The sequence below is a fragment of the Kogia breviceps genome, chromosome 5 (genome assembly GCF_026419965.1).
Source record: "Kogia breviceps isolate mKogBre1 chromosome 5, mKogBre1 haplotype 1, whole genome shotgun sequence".
In the NCBI taxonomy this organism is placed as follows: Eukaryota; Metazoa; Chordata; class Mammalia; order Artiodactyla; family Physeteridae; genus Kogia; species Kogia breviceps.
In genome coordinates this window covers 14,000,156-14,023,891 of record NC_081314.1, presented here as the reverse complement: position 1 = coordinate 14,023,891, position 23,736 = coordinate 14,000,156, and the positions used below count along the sequence as shown (strand labels likewise).

The following is a 23,736-nucleotide window of genomic DNA, read 5'->3' as shown; positions in this document are numbered from 1 at the left end:
GTGTCCCCTGCATTGGCAGGTGGATTCTTAACCGCTACACCACCAGGGAAGCCTGGTAGTTTTTTCTTAACAGTTTTCAAGTAAAGGAAACAGCAAGTTCAAAGGCATAGGGCATGAGCTTACACATTGTATTTGGGGACTATGAACAAGTTAAAATTCCTGGAGCACTGATATAGGTGTATCAGCTACATGAAGAGGAATAAAGGTGGATAATTTAGGGAGAGAATCAGCCATCGTTTAACCTGTAGCAAAAAGTGTACCTGAGTAACACACCTGAGCAAGAAAGTGAACCAGACCTGGTCTAATCCCAGTGAGTGACCTGTGAGGGTTGAGTGAATCTTACTAAACCTCAGTTTTCCTGCTTCAAAAATAAGGATAATATTGGACCCACCAGAGGGTAGCTGTGACAGTTAAAAAGAGATGATGCATGTCCCAGGACTCAACAAATGATAGCTTTTAGTTATAAAACGATCTTTAATATTTTTTATTAATCAAAGCCAAAGGGAGGTCCTAGGGCTACAGTTGAATCCACAATCGTTTGTTGGAAAGGGTAGGTGCTGGGTTCATGAAGGCATAATGGAAAGTTCTATTGCTCTTTGGTGTTTGAGGCTTGGTCCTAAGACCAACTCAATCTCTCCCTTCAATACCCAGCTGGGCTTAGAAACTCAGGCTTTCCTGGAATTCCTATTAACAATCCCAGAACCCCCCACCCCTTGTGATAGACAACAAGGCTCTGGGGACAATTACCTTGTAAATAAGGACATACTTAGTGTACTTTGAGCGGAAGCTGCTGGGTTAGCAACTGCATTTGCATTCTGACAATGGATGTGCTAATTAAGGGTTGGGAGGGAGGGAGATGCAAGAGGGAAGAGATAGGAGAATGTATGTATATGTATAACTGATTCACTTTTTTATAAAACAGAAACTAACGGACGGTTGTAAAGCAATTATACTCCAGTAAAGATGTTAAAAGAAAAAAAAAAAAAAAAAAGAATGATTCCTACCCATTCGTTAAACCCCGAAGAAGAGATTCTCTAAGAAATAGAGCAGCCCCTTTCACTTATGGCCCTGTCAGCAGTGTCCCACACTTATTCAAAGCCACTCTTTAAAATTGTACCTATTATTAGATGTTTTTTTTTCCTAACTGGGCCCAGTTATCTCCTCCATAGGAGAGGAATTCATGTCTCCCCTCCCAACCTCCTGGCATCGTCAGCCACGCCCCATCTTTTCAGAGAGCTTCCTCTGTCTCAGGTTGCTAGTAACACCTACTCTCTGTTCGCAGCTCTAAAGCTTACCCAGATGGCCACAATGAAATAATAATAAATGATAATGATAAAGTATTTACTCTGGGCCATTTATGGTTTTTTCACCTCTAAGTAGTAATACTGTCGGAGTAATTATACAAATGCCATGCAGTGCTGTCCGTCTTTGCCTCGGTTCAAACTAACAGGCTGCCTGGTGATCCAGGGCAGAGGAACAGCCCCAAGTGCGGAGCCTGCATCAGACTGCAGACCCTGAACTACAAGAGTGCACCTAAGGCAGAGCCCACTGGAAAATGGTCAGCCTGGGCAACAAGTCTCCTATTCGTCCATCACACACACTAACACTCGGGAGTGAGCTGGCTTGTTTTACAATGGCTCCTTGTACTTGGAGAGTAGCTGGGCACATAGCCTTGGTGTCTAGAGGAGAGGAGAGGTGGAGGAAGTGAGGCTGGAAACCCGGAAAGACCCTCCTGAAAATGACAATGCAGCATCTCACACCCGACAGCATCCAGCCTCCGCAAGATGGCGCCACCCTAGTTGCACGGATCAGGGCAGCACTTTAGGCCACAAGAGGACTCTGGACTTCCATCTGGGAGTGTTTGTGTACCTAGCTTTGTGAGATTACGTACCTTGTGTGGTTAAGTTGCATACTTTGTGTGGTCAAATGTGCACTTTAATTGTAAAGAAACTTTACAGCCTTTGTCAGTCAATGGTACCCAGCACATTGCCACCCTTGTGAAATGCAGACTTCATTTCTGTGTCACTCCATGTGTGATTGCCCCCAAATCAGCCCACGCTGGCCAATGTCCTAGCGTTTGGGGTGGCACTGTCAGAGAAAGAGGATTTCTGCCTGTTCCCCGTCCTCCCTGACTCCCGCACCCCACCCCAGCCCCTCAGGCATCTCCGGAGACACCGTGAAGGTCCACTTCCAAACCGTGCAGCCCCAGCCTGCGTTGTGACTACAGGCGGGTCGTGTTTTAACACAGAAGGGGTGAATCTGGAGTGGGAATCAAGCACAGAAAGTCACCCTTTTTAACTTTCTTCTGCCAGAGAGTCTTTGCTTTCTCACTGCTTCCCCTGGCACGTCTTCCTCACCATCTTCACACTTACCTTTGCTAGGCTGCACTTCTGGGAGGGGGGACCCTGCCCGCTGCACAGATGTACTGCTCACTGGCAGATGCTCTTCAGGGTGGGCGTCTCTTCAGACCCCATCACGTGCTCCAGCCTATGCCCTGCCTCTACGAAGCGTCTGAGGATGCACAAGACTGGTCCCAGCCTGTCCTTGCAAGATTCAGAGTTAATTAGTAAGGAGAGGCCACAGCCCTGACCGCATTATGTTATCAGAAGAGCAGATAAGCTAATGTGTACGTCTGAGGTGTTTTACAGAAAGAAGGGGCTTTGCTACTAAATTGTGCGTGGATATAAGAATTACTTTCTTAGAATGGCATTTTTTATTTTAAAGTAGCACCTCGGTTTTTTTCTTTAAACTTACATACGAACCTTCACTCTCCTGAATAAATAGTTTGACTCAGGGAATTTGCTACTTCACATGCTTGTTGTGGTTCTTTGAGCCTCTCTTTCTTGGTCTGTAAAATGGGATTATTAATATCAATCACAGAGGATTGTTGTGAGGCTAAAGCGAGAAAATGCCCTTAACGTTTAATGCTGGCATAAAGAGGATGGTGAGTGAATACGTCTGTAGGTAGAGAACTGTCAACAGTATGGGCTCATCAGACACAGCGCTGGGGTGGCCATGACGTGCCTCCAAGTTTCAGGGATGAAGGGTCAGTGTGGGTTGGTGCAGCCCAGGAAGTGTCCTGGAGAAGGAAGTTGCTGTCTGCACCCTGTGAGCTGGGGTATGAGAGGTAGCCTGGCCGGCCCCAAGCCTGGCACAAGTGACAAAAGGCAGGCCGAGGTGGCCCTGCTTCCTGTCTGCTACTCACTACACCTCCTACTCCCAGAAGGAGTGGGGATGGAGGATCAAGTCCAGGACAAGGAGAAATTTATTCCACTCAAGGCTGCACTTCTTTCCTGGTAGGTGAACATCGGTTTGTCGCCTTCTGAAATTGTAAAGGAACGTAAGCTTTTGTCTTTGAATAAGAATGAATGAAAAGATGACCATCGGTATTTTTTGAGCATCTAATGAAACGCATGTCACTGAAGACACAGCTCAGATGTCATTATGTCCTCTCAGAGGCCTTCCTGGGTCCTGCAAGCTGAGGTAGGGCCCCTCCCATCCTTGTCAGTCCCTGGTCCTCCGGCACTTGCCACACTGAATTCTGATCATTTGTTTCTCCCACTGACTGTGAGCTCCTCCAGAGAAGAGACTGTGGCCTGCAGCCCAAAGAGCCTTGGACCCACAGCTCGGTAAGCATGGGAGTTTGAAGGGAAGACAAATTTGGACATAGACCCTTACTAGAGAGAGTGGAAAGCAGAAAGTGAGCTGGGAGTCGGCAGAGCGAGAGATCACCCCCAATGGACAGCTCAGGAGTGGATCCACAGTGCAGGTCCCTGAAGATATTCTGGACCCAAAGCTCCTGCAACTGACAAAACTCCCCATGAGCTAAGGCCAGATCAAGGGCTTTTCCCTATGGACCTGAGCTAAGTAATACCTAGGAAAGCAATTGTCCTCCATTGAAAAGAAAACTTTTAAAACATTTTGCACTGATGTTTACATTTTCATTTCACACAACGAAAAGGGGAAAGGAAACTGGGAATGAATACGAGCTGAGCGCCAGTTACTCTGTAAGCCAAGTTACATGTGGTGTCGTTCACGGGGAAACAGGCTTACAGAGGAACACACCCCAGGTCAGTATGAGGCAAAGCAGATCCAGGCTTGGAGCTCAGATCAACCACGTAATAGCTCATTTCTCTGTGGGCCTGGGCAAGTCACTCCCTACACATCAATCTGGAAAATAGAGATGAAACGAGATGTTTTATGTTAAAGTTCCTAGCAGAGCGGCAGGAATATAGTAGGTGTCTAGCAGATCTTAGTTTTTGTTAAATTGCTTGAAATGTTGCCAATTAAATTTACTCGGTTGCATGAATCTTCTAAAGTGGCAGCAGTGGTTACCCTCGAAGGGATATTAACATCGGACAGTTCAATGCTGCCGAGCCAGAAGGCGCCAGAAAGCTGAACTGACCCCACGTGTCTGAATGCTGCCCTGGACCAGCAACATCAGAGCTACCTGCAGGAGCTCATGCTCTAGGCACCCTTTCCCATGGACACAGTTTCTCTCATATCCAGTCACACAGGTGTGAGGACAGAACCGCAGAGGCCTGCCGGGAGAGGCTACCAAAATCTGGAGAGTTCCCCTCTCCTCCCACCCCAGCAGAGAAGCTTTCCAGGAGTGCTGCCGTAGACGGAAAGCCAGGGAACCCTCTTGGGAGCGTGGTGGACCAGCGTCTCGGGGACCATGGCTGCAGCCTCCAGGGGACCCTGCTGCTTACAATCAGGACAGCCCTTGGCTGAAGAGTGAATGCGGCCAGAAAGTTCCTTGCCAGCCCTCCCACACACAGCCAGATGTTCTCAGGGTTCAGCAGATTCTGGCAAAAACCCTGAAGAGCCTACAAGAGAGCAGATCTGGTCTGAGCCCAGAGCCCCAGAGACTCCTGAAGCCCAGTCCTGAGGGTGGCGCAGAAGATCCCATGCACAAATCACGCTACCTCCCTCAAGTATAGGAATCACAGGTCCCACGTAGGCCTGGCCTGTGCCCCTCCTCCAGATGCTGGCTGTGATACGAGATGGCTCTTCTGCAGTTCCTAAAGACAGACGGAACGTCCATGGGCAGCTCATGGAGCAGGACGAGGCTTTGCCAGGAGGGTACCAAGCAGCTGCCAGAGGTCCCATCCCCACCCATGGTCACGGAGCACCGTGTGTTCCTCCTGCTGCTTGGACATCTCCTCCAGGAAGCCTTCCAGGTCTCACTCTGGGCTGGGTGCCTCGGGTATGTGCCCCTCTAGCATAGAGATTTTTATTATTGTTGTCACTCGGCACTTGCCTCCTTGACCCAATATGGTCCCTTTATGTGAGGGAGGCAAGAGCAGACAGCGACGCAGAGTCTGGGCAGAGAAGAGGCAGCTACTTACAGGGGTCAGAGCTCAGTGGCGACTCTGGATCCACCTCATTTTGTGCCTTCTCCACATGCCTTTAGAATGAGATTCGGGGAAGGAGATATTTGGAACTCAGATTATTTTACGCAGGACACGGAGGACTGTGGTTTGGGGGCATCTGGGTGCCATCATTTCCAGCCTGGCCAAGGGTCACCAGGGTTCTCCAGGGACTCAGACTTCTCCACCCGAGCCATTTAATGCAGTGCCTAGCTGACCAGCCACGGAGACTTAATACTGAGGAAAGTATGATGCATTTCTGGATTGTATGGCAGAAATGCAGACTTTTTTTTGATAGATTCTGACAGCCCATTATCCAATAGCAAAGGGTTAAGTATGAAGTGCCCTAGAGAGAATGTCTCTTTCTGTTGTTACAGCATCGACCAGGCTGACACTGAGGGAGGCTGCTCTCGCCGCATCCACATCAGGCTTAAGTTGTCTTTGATCCTCCATCAGACCGAGGGCTGGCGGGGTGGCAGCTGGCCAGGCTGGGGCTCCCACGCTGTATGTCAGGAGATAGCCCGTCAACACGTCTCCTCCTCTGGGAATTCTGTGAAGGCCTGTCTCCCCGGTCTCTCGCAGTGTCAGGGAGACACATCCAACCCCATTCCACATCCCCCTTGGAAAAACTTCCCAGGACCTTCCCGGCTTTAGGGAGCAGCGAGAGGTCCTAGAAGGGGCTCTGGGCTGAGGGCCCACAGCCTGGCTGGATTCTGATCCCAGTTTGTGGCTAAATAGTTGGTGACCTTGGGAGAGACTCTGAACTCTCCTTTTGAGGGGGATTTTTCATCTATAAAATTTTTCACCGAAAAAAATGCCTAAAATAACCTATCTTGCTGTAGTATTAGTATTTAAAGATCATTCGCTTAATGAATAGGAAAGCACTTAGGGAAACATAAGGCAATATGAAAAACAAGGCATGAGGAATGCCTTTCAGCCATGGAAATGATTCGAGACTGTGACCCTGTCTTCGATCATGTCTTGCGTATTCTAACCTCTGCACAAAGCTGAAAGGGACTCGAGAGATTATTCTAGATTAATATTACTCTAGTTCCCAACCCTGGCAACTCATGACCGTTCCCTGGGAGCTTTTTCAGAAGTATCAACCCTCTACTGCCGTCTCCCACCCCATCATTCCAATCCCCCGACTTCTATATTTTGATCCTGTTAGTCTGGGGATGGCATAACAGCATGGTTGGTTTTTAAATGCCACAGATGATGTGCACCTGGGGAGGAAAAGGCTGGTTTAGTCCAGCCCTTGGTTTTGTAGGTGCTGATGCAGTGAGGTCGGGAGCGGTGGGGCTCCCCACACGGGTGCACACCGAGGCAGTCATCAGGAGGCAAAAAAAAAAAATAGCACAAAGGCCACAGCCAAATGGCTCTCCCAGGCAGGACGGCAACCAAACCTTATGACATGCAGGCATCTATGCCAAGAGCAAAGATCCTGTCAATCAAAGATGTCATCTCCCAAGTCTGCAGTCACCCCGTGACCCCCCGGCAATATCTACCAGGAACACTGCCCTGGGAATTAGTGCAGAGGCAGGAGATGGTGGTTTATTTGCTGGTGTTTGTGGGGTAAAGAAGCCTGTTGTCCTGTCTCCCTCTGGGCTCGGCTCTTCAGGGCAGGGGCTGAGTGTCCTCACCTCTGCCTCCTCTAGAGGGGAGTTAGAGGAAATCAAACCAGAAAAAAATGTTTGGTGGGTAAATGAATGAGTGATTAAGTGAACGAACAAAAGCATTTGAAGTGCTCAAACACAAGGCTTAAATTTAAACCTTGAACATCATATAATGAACCATTTCCACACTCAACTAGCTCTTCTGTCCTAAATTTTAATTAAGTCAACGTAAAAATCATTTTGATAGTTAGCCAGGGCTGCGCTGATGCTAAACATTATGTGTACTCATATTAATGAAGTAGAAGGAAAATGAAATGGGACTTTTGATTCTCTGCCTAACTCACAATAAACCATTTATGGTGTTAATTGTTTATAATAACTTAATGACATAATTACTCCCATGTAGGTTGCCTGGAATAATGAAAACGCAGAAGGATTAAAAATCTTTTGAACTAGGTTTAGAAAGAAGGCTGGCTTCACCTTTTATCAGTTGGGTGAGTTTGGTCATCTTGCTTAACCTCTGACCCTCAGCAGCCTCATCTTTAAATATCTATCTTGCTGAGTTAGGACAGTCAAGACATAATATGCTCACTTCCAGTTACATTCTACTGGCCAGAACTAGTCACTTGGCCCCAACCTAACTGCAAGGGAGTCCTACAAATGTGCAGTAAATGCCTACTACCTCTCTTGGGCAGTAAAGCTCCACGTATATTAGTTTTTCCCTCATTGTGCTCCTGGGAACACATTTATAATTTAGGAAGGAAGAACAGAGGATAAGAAAACCACCCATCTGGAAAGCAAGGCCTTCCTCCTCCTATAACCCTTCCTTTCTTTACTCCTTCATTCCCTCATTCATCAGAAGATATTTATCAGGCCCCTTGAGGTGAGCAGCTGTAGATAGAGTTGAGGGCAGCCTCTACCTTCATGGCACTAATATTCTGGCAGGGAGGCTTGAGGGAGGCATGGAGCAAGAAACAGACAATAAATAAGTGAAAAGCTGACGGAATAAATTCAGATAGTGATTGATTAGCAGTATGATACATTAAAACTGACTGATGCGATCCTAAGTACCTGGGGGGAGGGGAAAGAGAGGAGAATGACCAAGAAAAGCCTCTCGGAGGAGTTGTCATTTGAATAAAAGCCTAAATGTCTGACCTAGTCATCCACACTAAGTCCTTCACTGAGAAATGAGGATATGGTATCAGAGCTGGAAGAGAAGGGTGGAATGAGGAGCTTGGCAAATACTCTCCTCGAAAAGGACAATCATAACTAATATTAATAAATAATTTTAAATTTTTTAATTTAAAAACTAAAAATGATAATAAAATTTTAAGGACAATAAAACTAAAAAAAAATTATAAATAACAACCATTTCTGGATGCCGGAAATTGACCAAAGGCAAGCAAAAAACTGGGGGAATGTTATGAACAAGTTTGTGTCAATTAATTAGACAACTTCAATGATGGAAATATTTCTAAAAGACACAAATAATTAAAATTAACTCAAACAGAAATATAAGATCTGAATAGACCTCTGGCAAGCAAATATATTGAATTAGTAATTTAAAATGTTCCCACAGAAAAGCCCAGGCCCAGATGATTTTACTGGTGAATCCTAGCACATGTTTAAAGAAGATAACACCAGTTCTTCACAAACTCTTCAGGAACTAAAGGAGGAGGAAGCACTTCTCACCTCATTTTACGGGGCCAGTATTATACCAAAGTCATGCAAAGACATCATAAGAAAACCACAGACCATAACCTAAATGGGAGGGAAGTCCAAAAAGGAGGGGATATCTGTATGTGTATGGCCGATTCATTTTATTGTGCCGTGGAGGCTAACACAACACTATAAAGCAAACATACTCCAATAAAAATTAATTTAAAAAAATAAAAAGAAAACCACGGACCAATATCTCTCATGAACATAGGTGCAAAAATTCTCATAATATGACAAATCAAATCCAGCAACACATAAAAAAGATTATACGTCATGACTAACTGGAATTTATCCCAGGAATCAAAGGCTGCATTAACATCCAAAAACCAATTAATATACTACACCATCTTATTAGAATGGAAAAAATTGCAAGGACAAAAGCTACATGAACACCTCAGTAGATGCAGAAAAAGCATGTGAAAAAATTCAACGTCCACTCAAATTAAAAATAGAGAAACTTCTTCAACGTAATAAAGAGAATTTACCCAAAAAAAAGAACTACAGCTAATATTATATTTAATGATGAAAGACTGAAAGCTTTCCCCACAAAATGGGAACAAGGTAAGAATGTCCACCCTCAACACTTCTATTCTACATTGAACTGATGTTTCTAAGTCAGTGAAATAAGACAACAACAACAAAAAAGATATTAAAGACATTCAGATTGGAAAAGAAGAAGTAAAAATCATCCTTATTCACAGACAACATGAATCTGGATGTAGAAAATCCTACAGAATCAGTAAAATTCTACTAGAACTAATGAATGAGTTTAGCAAGTCACAGACACAAGATAAATATTTAAAAATCAATTGTATTTTTATATGCTAGCAATGAACAATACAAAAATAAAAATAAGCAAATTATTCCATTCAAAACAGCATCAAAAATAATAAAATATCCAGGAACAAATTTAACAAAAGAAGTACGAGACTTGTTCACTGAAAATTACAGAAAAAAACTGATGAGAAAAAAATAAGAAATATCTAAATGAATTCAAGTTCATGGATTGGGAGATTCACTATCATTACAGTGACAGTTCTCCACAACTGGATCTCTATAGTCAATGCAATCCCATAAAAATCTCAGCAGGCTTTTATTTGCAAAAATTGACAAGCTGGTCAAAGGACCCAGAATAGCCAAAACAATTTTGAAAAGGAAGAACACAGTTGGAAGACTTAGACTTCATGATTTCAAAACTTTACTATAAATCTACAGTAATCAAAACAGTGGGGGTACTGGTGGGAGGGTAGGAAAATGATAAATATAGACTCATCTCACAATATACACCAAAACTAACTCAAAATGGATCATTAATTAACTTAAACATAAGAGGTAAAACTATAAATCTTTAGACTAGCACAAGAGAAAATCTTCATTAACTTAAAGACAAGGAATTCTTAGATATGACACTAAAGCCATGACCCATAAAAAATTGATAAATTGAACCTCATCAAAATTAGCAAACTTTTATGCTTCAAAAGACACCATTAAAAATATGAAAAGACAAGCCACAGACTTGGAGAAAATATTGTAAATCATATATTTGATAAAAGACTTGAATACAGAATATATATAAGGTTTGATTTGTAAATTAGGCATAGTAAGAGATTAACAACAATAACTAATAATAAAATAGAAAATTTTTAGTAATATACTGTAATTCAAGTTATATGAATGTGGTCTCTCTCTCTCTCTCTCTCTCCAAACATCTTGCTATACTGTACTCACCCTTCTTCTTGTGATGCTGTGACATAATAACATGCCTACGTGATGAGATGAAGTGAGGTGAATGATGTAGGCACTGTGACATAGCATTTGGCTACTACAGACCTTCTAAGGATATGTCAAAAAGAGGATCATCTGCTTCAGGTGATCCTGAATCATTGAGCCTTGATGATGTCGTAGGTTGGATCTCTGGAGCAGAGACTGTTGATGGTTGGAGATCCCAGACAGAGCGGGACAGCATGAGATTTCATCATGCTACTCAAAATGGTACACAATTTAAAACATATGAATTGTTTATTTCTGGAATTTAATATTTTCAGACCAGAGTTGACCGCAGATAACTGAAACAGTGGATAACTGGGGACTACTGTATTTGGCTTTTTCCCTTCCAGGCTCTGGGACAAGCGGGCACCTGGGAAAGGTGGAACATGCCATGATCTGAGTTCGGGGAGTGACCTGGGTTCTCTTACTGACCAACCCAGATCAGTAGCAGCACTGGATGGGGCTGCGACAGCGTGTGCAGGAGGGAGGACAAAGCCAAACTCACATGATTGCAGTACTGGACACCTGCAGCCAGGAAGAAATATTCTAGGCCACTCTGCACTCAAAGGAGTGCTTACCATGGTGGCCTGGCAGTGGGTCTGGTGGTTAAGAACATGGGTGCTGACCCCACCACCCAGATTCCAGGCTTCTCACCCAGGGCCAGGTGATCCAGTAGGGACACCAAGGGGTGCTTTAGGCACCAGCAAAGGAAGGGGGCACACAAAATGGAGAGAAGTCCAGCTTCAGAGAAATGCATCCAGAACTTTAGAATTCTAAAACTTAGAAAGTATTTTACTTCCATCATCTGCATTGGTTTTGTGTCAATATTTTTTATTATTTATATTTTGAATTGTGAAAGTTGTGGCTGCAGAGCATTTTTTAAAAAATATCTTTATTGGAGTATAATTGCTTTACAATGGTGTGTTAGTTTCTGCTGTATAACAAATGGAATCAGCTATACATATACATAGATCTCCATATCTCCTCCCTCTTGCATCTCCCTCCCACCCTCCCTATCCCACCCCTCTAGGTGGTCACAAAGCACCAAGCTCATCTCCCTGTGCTATGCAGCTGCTTCCCACTAGCTATCTATTTTACATTTGGTAGTGTATATATGTTAATGCCACTGTGACTTTCTCCCAGCTTACCCTTTCCACTCCCCGTGTCCTCAAGTCTGTTCTCTATGTCTGCATTTTTATTCCTATCCTGCCCCTAGGTTCTTCAGAACCTTTCTTTTTTTTTTCAGATTCCATATATATGTGTTAGCATATGGTATTTGCTTTTCTCTTTCTGACTTACTTCACGCTGTATGACAGGCTCTAGGTCCATCCACCTCACTACAAATAACTCAAATTCATTTCCTTTTATGGCTGAGTAATATCCCATTGTATATATGTGCTACATCTTCTTTATCCATTCATCTGTCGATGGACACTTAGGTTGCTTCCATGTCCTGACAATTGCAAAGAGAGCTTCAATGAACATTGTGGTACACGACTCTTTTTTAATTATGGTTTTCTCAGGGTATATGCCCACTAGTGGGATTTCTGGGTCGTATGGTAGTTCTATTTTTAGATTTTTAAGGAACCTCCATACTGTTCTCCATAGTGGCTGTATCAATTTACATTCCCGTCAACAGTGCAAGAGGCTTGCCTTTTCTCCACACCCTCTCCAGCATTTATTGTTTGTAGATTTTTTGATGATGGCCATTCTGACTGGTGTGAGGTGATACCTCATTGTAGCTTTGATTTGCATTTCTTTAATGATTAATGATGTCGAGCATCCTTTCATGTGTTTGTTGGCAATCTGTACATCTTCTTTGGAGAAATGTCTATTTAGGTCTTCTGCTCATTTTTGGATTGGGTTGTTTGTTTATTTCATATTGAGCTGCGTGAGTTGCTTGTATATTTTGGAGATTAATCCTTTGTCAGTTACTTCATTTGCAAATATTTTCTCCCATTCTGAGGGTTGTCTTTCATCTTGTTTATGGTTTCCTTTACTGTGCAAAAGCTTTTAAGTTTCATTAGGTCCCATTTGTTTATTTTTGTTTTTATTTCCATTTCTCTAGAAGGTAGGTCAAAAAGGATCTTGCTGTTATTTATGTCATAGAGTGTTATGCCTATGTTTTCCTCTAAGAGATTTATACTGTCTGACCTTATATTTAGGTCTTTAATACATTTTCAGTTTATTTTTGTGTATGGTGTTAGGGAGTGTTCTAATTTCATTCTCTTACATGTAGGTGTCCAGTTTTCCCAGCACCACTTACAGAAGAGGCTATATTTTCTCCACTGTATATTCTTGCCTCCTTTATCAAAGATAAGGTGACCATATGTGCATGGGTTTATCTCTGGGCTTTCTATCCTGTTTCATTGATCTACATTTCTGTTTTTGTGCCAGTACCATACTGTCTTGATTATTGTAGCTTTGTAGTGCCGTCTGAAGTATGGGAGCCTGATTCCTCCAGCTCCATTTTTCTTTCTCAAGATTGCTTTAGCTATTCGAGATCTTTTGTATTTCCATACAAACTGTGAATTTTTTTGTTCTAGTTCTGTAAAAAATGCCATTGGTAGTTTGATAGGGATTGGATTGAATCTGTAGATTGCTTTGGGTAGTAGAGTCATTTTCACAATGTTGATTCTTCCAATCCAAGAACATGGTATATCTCTCGATCTGTTCATATCACCTTTAATTTCTTTCATCAGTGTCCTATAGTTTTCTGCATACAGGTCTTCTGTCTCCTTTGGTAGGTTTATTCCTAGGTATATTATTCTTTCTGTTGTATTCGTAAATGGGAGTATTTCCTTAATTTCTCTTTCACATTTTTCATCATTAGTGTATAGGGATGCAAGAGGTTTCTGTGCATTAATTTTGTATCCTGCCACTTTACCAAATTCATTGATTAGCACTAGTAGTTTTCTGGTAACATCTTTAGGATTTGCTATGTATAGTATCAGGTCATCTGCAAACAGTGACAGCTTTAATTCTTCATTTGTGATTTGGATTCCTTTTATTTCTTTTTCTTCTCTGATTGCTGTGGCTGAAACTTCCAAAACTATGTTGAATAATAGTGGTGAGAGTGCCCAACCTTGTCTTGTTCCTGATCTTAGAGGAAATGGTTTCAGTTTTTCACCATTGAGAATGACATTGGCTGTGGGTTTGTCATATATTGCCTTTATTATGTTGAGGTACATTCCCTCTTTGCCTACTTTCTGGAGGAGTTTTATCATAAATGGGTGTTGAATTTTGTCGAAAGCTTTATCTGGAACTATTGAGATGATCATATGGTTTTTCTCCTTCAGTTTGTTAATATGGTGTATCACATTGATTCATTTGCGTAATTGAAGAATCCTTGCATTCCTGGGATAAACCCCACTTGATCATGATGTATGATCCTTTTAAAGTGCTGTTGGTTTCTGTTTGCTAGGATTTTGTTGAGGATTTTTGCATCTATGTTCATCAGTGATATTGGCCTGTAGTTTTCTTTTTTTGTGACATCTTTGTCTGGTTTTGGTATCAGGGTGATGGTGGCTTTGTAGAATGAGTTTGGGGTTGTTCCTCCCTCTGCTATATTTTAGAATAATTTGAGAAGGATAGGTGTTAGTGCTTCTCTAAATCTTTGATAGAATTTACCTGTGAAACTATCTGGTCCTGGGCTTTTGTTTTTTGGAAGATTTTTAATCACAGTCTCAATTTCAGTGCTTGTGATTGGTCTGTTTATATTTTCTCTTTCTTCCTGGTTCAGTCTTGGAAGGTTGTGCTTTTCTAAGAATGTGTCCATTTCTTCCACATTGTCCATATTATTGGCATATAGTTGTTTGTAGTAATCTCTCATGATCCTTTGTATTTCTGCAGTGTCAGTTGTTACTTCTCCTTTTTCATTTCTAATTCTTTTGATTTGAGTCTTCTCCCTTTTTTTCTTGATGAGACTGTCTAATGGCTTATCAATTTTATCTTCTCAAAAAAACAGCTTTTAGTTTTATTGATCTTTGCTATCATTTCCTTCATTTCTTTTTCATTTATTTCTGATCTGATCTTTATGATTGCTTTCCTTCTGCTACCTTTGGAGTTTTTTTTGTTCTTCTTTCTCTAATTGCTTTAGGTATAAATTTAGGTTGTTTTTCTGAGATGTTTCCTGTTTCTTGAGGTAGGATTATATTGCTATAAGCTTCCCACTTAGAACTGTTTTTGCTGCATCCCATAGGTTTTGGGTCACGTGTTTTCAATGTCATTTGTTTGTAGATTTTTTTTTTTTTTTTTTTTTTTTTTTTTTTTTTTTTTGCGGTACATGGGCCTCTCACTGTTATGGCCTCTCCCGTTGCAGAGCACAGGCTCCGGACGCACAGGCTCAGCAGCCATGGCTCACAGGCCTAGCTGCTATGCGGCATGTGGGATCTTCCCAGACTGGGGCACAAACCCGTGTCCCCTGCATCGGCAGGCGGACTCTCAACCACTGTGCCACCAGGGAAGCCCATGGGAGTTACGAGTCTTAATTATCTTCCCTGGCCTTTTCTTCAGGAACCTCAAACTGATTTTCAAGTTTCTCTTCTGAGTTTAACATTTTAATCTGCCTGCCTTCTGTGTGGGCTTTGCAGGCACTACTGATGACAAGGAAATGAAGAGTTAGCCAGCCACATAGGAGGTGCTTGTTACCAGCTGAGCAGCCCTGCTCCTGATGAGAGGTGCTCATCTGGTTGTTGTGTAAGAAGGTCCTTCATCTCCCACTCACCTTGATCAGAATGAAAGCTGGAGTCATGCCTGACAGGCAGTAGCCTCTGAACTTTGGTTTTAAACTATGAAGCTGTCCCCTGAGATGCTGACTTATTAGCTCCAAAAATTGATAGAACAGTAAAATAGTCCATATACTTCTGTAATATTGATTGGGCTGCCATTTCTCTTTCTTCTGCAGCTAGAAATATGGATTTTCCTGACACTTGCCTTAACTTGAATTAAACATTTAAAATATATCTCTGCCCCTTTAGGGTTCCCCACCCAAACAATTGGGAACTTCAGTACAAGATACGTATTATGGGCAGAACTTGTCAAGAAGTGAAAATATGAGGTATTGTATACCTGCAGTATTTTGTCAATTTCAGAGGCCTTTCCATACAAGGAGGCAGCTTGGTGTGGAGTCTGCGCACCAGAGCCAGGAACACGTGGGGTCAGATCCCATAGTGACCTTGAACAAGTCATTCAGTTGCTCTGTGCCTCAGTTGACTCATCTGTCAAATGGGGTGAAGACCTGCTGGCAGTGGGCTTGTTGGTAAGGTGAGAGTCCCCGCAGGCAGAGTGCTCTGTGCCCACTGGTGAATCTGGGAAGGATGTAACAGTGTATCCAGTCCGGAAGAAGCCAGCCACAGGGTAAGCTTAGGGACAGCATCAGGCATTAGAGGAGCCCTGGCACCTGGAACGACAGCCCACCAAAGATGGTTCCCGGGATAGAGCACCAGAAACAAACTGGGGTCTGACGCAGGAGCTAAACAGACCTAGAAATGACCCAGTGAAGGAGGAAGGGGCTTGACAACTGGCAAAGGGAAACCTGGAGGCAGGGTCCTAGTGATGGCCTTGCTGGGATCTTTCTGACACCAGATGGTGACCTTCTCTGAGGCTTTTCCTCTCCTGCAAGGTCAAAATCAGAAGCAAATGAGTTTTGGCTTCAGTACAAAGGTGCCACCACTGGTGTAAGCAATTGCCAACACCTACCATGCACATTCTCCATGCTGGAATCCTGCAAAGTGTTCTCTTCACTTTGCCTTGTTGATTTACACTTCACAATAGCACAATATAGTAGGTTCTGTTATTATTCCCATTGTATGGATGAGAAGACTGAGGTTTAGAGTATTTCAGGCATTTTGGCCATGTTCACAGAGTTAGGAATGTTGGAGCTACTCCTTGAAGCCAAGTCATCCTGATTCCAAAGACTCTGGTCTTAACCATCATACCATTTTTCCTTTAAATTGATTGAGACTTTGACAGCCAATAAACATCCCCTGAGCACCTGTATTAAGTTAGGCCTTAAGCTAGGCAGTAAAGTCAGGGAGATAAGTATAGATTCTTGCCTCCAGAAGCTCCAAAGGGGAAAAAAAAAAGATGTGTGGAAACAATTGACAATGCAGGAAGAAAAGTGCAGGGAGGCCAGGAAGCATGGGGCATGGGGGAGCACCAAGGAGGTGGTGCCCATGTCAGCTTGAGAAGCCAGAGCAGGCTCCCAAACAAAGTAATGCTTAAAACTGGGTTTTGGAGCTTGTGTAGGAGTTCTCCCAGTAGATACGTATAAGGGATAGTTCTTCATTAGTTGACAAAGAGCAGCTAGGATGCCCCATTTTCTTAGAAACAAAGGCTGCTGATGGTAATATCAGCTGCTTAGTAACCTCTCAAATGGGCAGCTTGCAAGCCTTTCTGTTTCCACAGGTTCCTGTTTGCAGATAATCTGTACAAGCCTGCTTGTTAGGGCGGTTTTTGCTCCTTCTTGATTTCCAGATGAAAAAGTTTGTGCATTAGTTGCTGTTTGGCTTTCTGATATTCTAACCTTCAACCAGCAATTTCAGAGCAGAGCTTCTCTCTACCTGAAGTGGCCCTCGCCCAGCAGGTTTGGAATTGCCAGATAAGCATGACACATTTTCTCAGAATATCAATTCTACTCAAAGAGGCAAGGATATACAACATTAATTTCATAGTTAAGGACATTTAGATAATTTATAGAGTGAATTGAAAATTAGCATGACGGGCTTCCCTGGTGGCGCAGTGGTTGCGAGTCCGCCTGCCGATGCAGGGGACACGGGTTCGTGCCCCGATCCGGGAAGATCCCAAGTGCCGCCGAGCGGCTAGGCCCGTGAGCCATGGCCGCTGAGCCTGAGTGTCCGGAGCCTGTGCTCCGCAACGGGAGAGGCCACAACAGTGAGAGGCCGGCGTACCGAAAAAAAAAAAAAAAAAAAATTAACATGACTCTCGAGAAATAAAACATTAGCTTTGTTAGAAACATCACAGTTGACATGGGCTACTTTTTGGCATAGCAATGCCTTCTCCATTATTAGGTGATGATGAAATAGCTGAGTGGGACTTGGATTAAGCTCGTCAGTTTCCGGCCAATATAACACTTGCAGTCAGTCCTTTGCTTGCCCCAAAGCCAAACCCCTCCATTCTCTTTGTAGAAGGGACGAGGGTCCATTGCCTGGTGTATAACCCAGTAGTGCCTGCTCTTTCATTCAGATGACCACCATGGTTGTTCCTCACGCTTCACCAGCAATGGCTGAGTTCTTACAGCAGTTTAATGTCTTGCTTGAAATTAAAATAATGGAAGACACAACCACAAGAAACCCACCACAGGCCGTATCAAGTCATTAAACTGTAATGCAGTGAAAGCACAGCATCAAGAAATCACTGGTGATGTGAGGGGAGCAAAATAAACATCGGCTGGGCTTTTAATTAACTGCCTCTAAATAATGAACATGAGCAAATTAGACTGACTTTGAGTAGCAAAATACCACTGTAATATGAATATTACTGTTGATGGATAGCATGGCGTCTTTGATGGAGAGGTGTTAATCAGGCGGCAGCTCTCTCTAGCATCTCCTGGAAACGTTGTACCTTTTAGCCGGTGTCTGCATGCGTCAGCAGTTATTTTTGCCTGTGGGCTTGTGGGAGGGGAAAGCGTGAAGAAGCCAGACACAGGGGCTTTCCCCCACCTCTAGATTCTATAATAATAATTATTATTTTACCACTAAGAAGACAGTTGTGATCAGAGGTGAACTCTGAGGTCGGGTGGGTCTGAATGTAAATGTTGGCTTATGATTACTGTGTGTTGTTGGAGAAGTTTCTTAACCTCTCTGTGCTCCAGGCTTCTTATTTCTACTTGCACAAAGAGTTGCTCTAAACAGACTGGCACAGTACATGACACAAAATAAGCACTCAAGAACTACTGAGTAGCGAGAGCAGGCCTCCTACCTTGTTCCTGATTTTAGGAAGAAAGGATTTGTTATTTTACCATTAATTAGTATGATGATAACTGCAGGTTTATCATAGATGCCCTCTATCAGTTTGAACAAATTTCCTCTATTTCTAGTTTACTGGGAGATTGTATTACCTATGGGTGTTGAATTTTGGCAAATTCTTTTTCACATCTATTGAAATTACCATGTGGTTTTTCTCCTTTGTCCTGTTAATACGGTGAATCACATTGACAGAATCTTGCATTTCTAGGAGAAGTTCTGCATAGTCATATTCTTTTTTAGAGTTGGATGCAATTTGCTAGTATATTGTTAAGGGTTTTTGTGTCCATGTTCATGACAGTTAGAGGTCTGTCATTTCCCTCATTTACAATGTCTGTTAATATCTGTGTCAGGTTTTGGTATTGGGGTAACAATCAGCCTCTTAAAAAGAGAAAGTGTTCCCTCCTCTATTTTCTAAAAACAAATTATGTATAATTAGTGTTATTTCTTCTTTGGATGTATGATAAAATTATTAATGAAACAATCCAGGCCTGGAGTTTTCTTTGCGGGAAGATAGTTTTATAAAAATTACAAATTATTTAACATGATTTAAATATGATAATCAAGAGGGTTTTTTAAATATACTTGGGATTTACCTAACTTTTCTTTCCTAGCTTCTTGATATTAGATTTTTTTTTTAATGATATATGCACTTAAAGCTATAAACTTCTCTCTGAGCACAGATTTGTCTGCATCCCCACTCATTTCGATATATTGTTTTTATATTATCTTCAGTTCCAATTATTTACTAATATCCCTTTCAATTTCTTCTTTGATTCACATACTATTTAAATGCGTATTGTTCAATTTCCAAATATCTGGGGTTTCTCTAGACTCTTATTGTTAAATGTTAATGGTTTCCATTTTAATCCCTTTGTGGTCAGAGAACTGACTCTAGGATTTCAGCCTTTTTCGTTGATTGGTTCATTTGATAGCCCAGCATATGGTCTTTGTGAGCATGACATGTGAGGTTGAAGTGAATGTGTTTTCTGCAGTTGAATGTAATGTTCTATAAATATAAGCTGGGACAAAGTGGTTGATAGTGTTATTTAGATTACCTATGACTTTATTGATTGTTTTTTGTCTTGTTGTTCTATCAGTTACTAAAATTCTTCCACTGTGGTGTGGAATTGTCTATTTCTCCATTTAATTCTGTCCATTTTTACTTCATATGTTTTGAGAATCTATAATTAGGTGCATATGCTTCTATGATCACGATCTCTTCCTTTACAGTTATAAAATGTCCTCCTTTAGCAATAATCTCTATTTGCCATCAGTTTCATCTGATACAAATTTAGCTGCTCCAGCCTTCCTATGCTGATTATTTGTATTGGATTCTTTCCCACCCATCCCTTTTTTTTTTTTTTTTTTTTTAATGGTACGCGGGCCTCTCACTGTTGTGGCCTCTCCCGTTGCGGAGCACAGGCTCCGGACGCACAGGCTCAGCGGCCACGGCTCACGGGCCCAGCCGCTCCGCGGCATGTGGGATCTTCCCGGACCGGGGCACGAACCCGTGTCCCCTGCATCGGCAGGCGGACTCTCAACCACTGTGCCACCAGGGAAGCCCAGATCTCTTCATTTTTAAGTAAGATTCTGTACCCTTATTTGACAGTCCCCATTCTTGCTTGGCAGTCAGAAAGGTATTTATTCCCATCTGGTAATTGCATCCAGAGCAGTCATTTTTGAGACACAGGGTTTAAAACACTCTCATCAAATATTTAAAATCTAGGCACTATAAACACAGTCACTGTCCTGGTCAGTGCGGGTTTCTTGTTCCCTCCCTCCTCCTGCCATCTGCCCACACCTGACCCAAACTGTGGACACCTCAGGATCAGCCAGTGAGGTCAGCAGGAGGGCTGGGAGTCACTAACACTGGTAAGATCACAGCAGTGGAACTAGGAAAGAGCCCATGTGATACGGCCTGCCATCACTTTCTTGGTTTTTTGTGTCTCTAGCCCCAGCATGGTGCCTTGCACTTACTTACTCCATCCTCAAAAAATTCTGGTTCTATTGAGTTGAACTGAGCTGAATTAGTCCGATGAAAATACGTTGCCCTGAGGTTTACTTTTTCTTACCTTCCTCTTGTGTCTGCATTTCCCCCCCCCCTCCTTTGCCTTTTTCTCCTTCCTCTCCTTTCTTCTTGTTCAGGATTTCTGAGCCTTGAGAACTACTTTGGGTGTGATCAAATATCTCCAACAGAAAATTACCCTCATTTATATTCAGTTTAATTGGACTCTTCAAAGAGAAATGGTCTGGTCTGATGGGTCTTAGAATCATGGCTGTATCTGGGCACTCCAGAGAACACCCCAGAACCAGTCTGGGCTCATTCGCTGCTAATATTCCCACATTGGCATTGATCTTGGGATAGAACCTCAAGGCAGGCATGTCAGAAGTCCACCCCTCCAACCCCAGCCACTTCAGAGCAGAAATGAGACTTGAGGATGCGATGTTACCTGTTCTCCAGCCCTGAAGGCTGCAGAGCTAGCCTTGTCGGAGAGGTAGTACTGGCCTGAGCAACAGGGATGGAATGGGAACCAGCCTTCTTGTTAGAGCCTGGCCCACAAGCTGTCTGTCTTGTCCATTATTCCACAACTACATTTGAGAAATGGCCAGGAGGGAATGGGGTGAAAATGGAGTGTTCATAATGAAATTGAGGATGGACGAAATAATAAAAAACAAAAGCCTAAAGGTAAAACTGGTATCGACTGAGCATCTCAGAAAACACTGTCAGTAAGAGATCGGGGCACCTTCCTATATGTAAAATGGGGTGTGGGGACTTCCTCTCCTGAGTAGGAGTGTAGAACGTTACCGGAAGCAATTCCCTCGGCGGTCCCCTTAGAAGTCATGGGGCTGCCTGGAGACGGCGCAGCGGGGCAGAGAGGGCGTGGAGTTACGACTCAGCCATACTTGGGGTTTACACCAACTTTCGCTCTGTGACCTCGAGAAAGTAATAGCTCCTTTTATCCTTTTTGTTGTTGTTGTTGTTAATTTGTACAGATTTTGGTGTAAAACATCTGCCTTGCAGGGTTTTTGTGGCGATTAAACCAGATCACCTGGGCGGAGGTACAAAGCTCGATGCCTGACACACAGCAGGCATGCAGCCGCGTTACCCCTTCTCCTCACGGTGCCTGTGCTTTGTGGGCAGATGCCTGGCCACCCTGAGCCTGAGGCCCCCCTTAAACTGTAGACCGTAGGTACCTTATCCTCGTTGCAGTAGTGCAGCTGGGGCAATGTCAGACCAGTCTTGGGGCGTGTCGGGTAGATGTTCTCCCTACGACATTATCTCTGGGCCCTTTTACAGGTGACACAGTTGAAACCCAGAGGGTCACTGTAATTTGACTAAATCAACAAGTCAGCAGTGAACCTGGAACGTGACTCAGGCCCCCGGGCTCAAGCCTGTGTTTTACTCCCCAGCAGCCTATAGCTGGACACCTTGCTGCCCGTGTCATGTGACACTTACACACCCCTTTGCACTATGAAGGGTCTTTCTGGACATCTGCACATCGTCTCCCCAACAAGCCTGTAAGCTCCCTCGACACAGGAAGAGAACGTGTCTCAAATCTTCAGTACCTTCCAGGACACTTACTACAGGGCTTACAGGCCAGGGTTCAAGAAATAAACATCCATCAACTGAGATAAAGAAGATATTTGCATGGCTTTGTTTTAATGCTGAGAAATAGCTATAATACACATGAACCCAGCTGACGGAGAGAAATGTATTCATTTCACAACATGGTCAGTTCTTTAAGAAATTGGATTTTCAGGCTCCACAGGGATTCTGGAACTCACATAAACTCACCCCCGCTGTTTGGAGAGAACATGGCAACTCCAAGTGGTGTCCCTGTCCCTGCAGGGGAGTGGTAGGTGAGAGGTGTGAAGGAGAGGGGAGAGGAGAAGGGGGAAGGGGGTTACAGCAACGCAGGGTGCTGAAACCAAGAGTAAAGGACAGAGCAAGCAGTGCTGCTCACATTTACTGAGCAGCCAGGTCACCTGGGGACCCTAATTAAGTTAGCAGATGCAAACTATTATATATAGTCTGGGTAAACAACAAGGTCCTGCTATATAGCACAGGGAACTATATCCAATATCCTGTGATAAACTATAGAGGAAAAGAATATAAAAAAGAATATATATATATATATATATATATATATATATATAATCGAATCCCTTTGCTGTACAGCAAAAATTAACATAATACTGTAAATCAACTATACTTCAAAAAAAAAAATAAAGAAAAAGGCATCATGGACACACCAGAAAAAAAAAAAAAAGATGCATATCCTGACTCTGGCGGTCCAGGTGGGACCTGGGAGTCTGTATTCCTAACAAGCTCACCAGGGAGGCCCAGGCCGCTGCTTCACAGAACACACTTTGAAGAATCAAGGATGTTGTCACAAAACAAAAGACAGTGGAAGCTTTGGCCTTTTTCTCCTTTCCTCTGCAGTCATTTGTCTTTCGACCGCGGGCAAGTTCCTTAATCTCATACTGGGCAGAGGGCAAGCAAGAAACCTCCTGGGAAAAGTGGCAAACTGAGATATCAGCCAGCTCCCCGGCTTGATGACCACGCACACACCCCACCCTTCCTGCTGGGTACACCGCATGGGGCACATTTCAGTTTTACCATCCAGGACATGAACGTGTTGGTCTGAGTCTCTAAAGGCCGCTTCTGCTTTGACAGTTGTCTGTGTGGAGGAAATGGTCTGGTTTGGGGTTGGCAAATCTGGTCCAGTCGAAGCTCTGTGTGTTCAGTCTGGCCGTTCTCAGGATCCCCGCTCTCTGCCTTCCGTCCTCCTGCAGGGGAAATCTGTGCATTCAAGATCCGTGGCCAGGGGCTGCCCTTCGAGGCTGTGGTGCTCAACAAGACGTCGGGAGAGGGCCGGCTCCGCGCCAGGAGCCCCATCGACTGTGAACTGCAGAAGGAATGCACGTTCATCATCCAGGCCTACGACTGCGGCACGGGGCCCGAGGGCACGGCCTGGAAGAGATCGCACAAGTGAGTGACCAGAGGGAGCTCCCTGGGCCCTCCCGCCCCCGCCCCCGCCGCCCACCTCCGTTCCCACGCTGCCCTTCAGATAGGCACGTGCGGTGCTCACACCGTGCTGCTCCAGCCTGCCCGACTGCTGCCCGGGTCCCCAGGCCCCTACAGGCATCAGCGTGGGCCTCCTTCTACCCCTAGAATACTCCACCCCTCTGCTTCACATGAAGATGCTCCTATTTTACCATCAGGACTGAGTTGAGATGTTGCTTCCTCTGGGAAGCCCTCCTGCAGACCTC

At 43.6% G+C, this 23,736-nt stretch overlaps 1 protein-coding gene across 1 annotated transcript in view; it reads left to right on the top strand.

Annotated features, from left to right (window-relative positions):
* The window catches only part of CLSTN2 (calsyntenin 2), a 597,917-nt gene that overhangs the window by 428,548 nt on the left and 145,633 nt on the right, over nt 1–23,736 (top strand). The window contains exon 3 of the mRNA XM_059063644.2: nt 23,260–23,455. Within this exon, the coding sequence (XP_058919627.1) occupies nt 23,260–23,455 (196 nt within the window). The remainder of the gene's footprint in view (nt 1–23,259; nt 23,456–23,736) is intronic.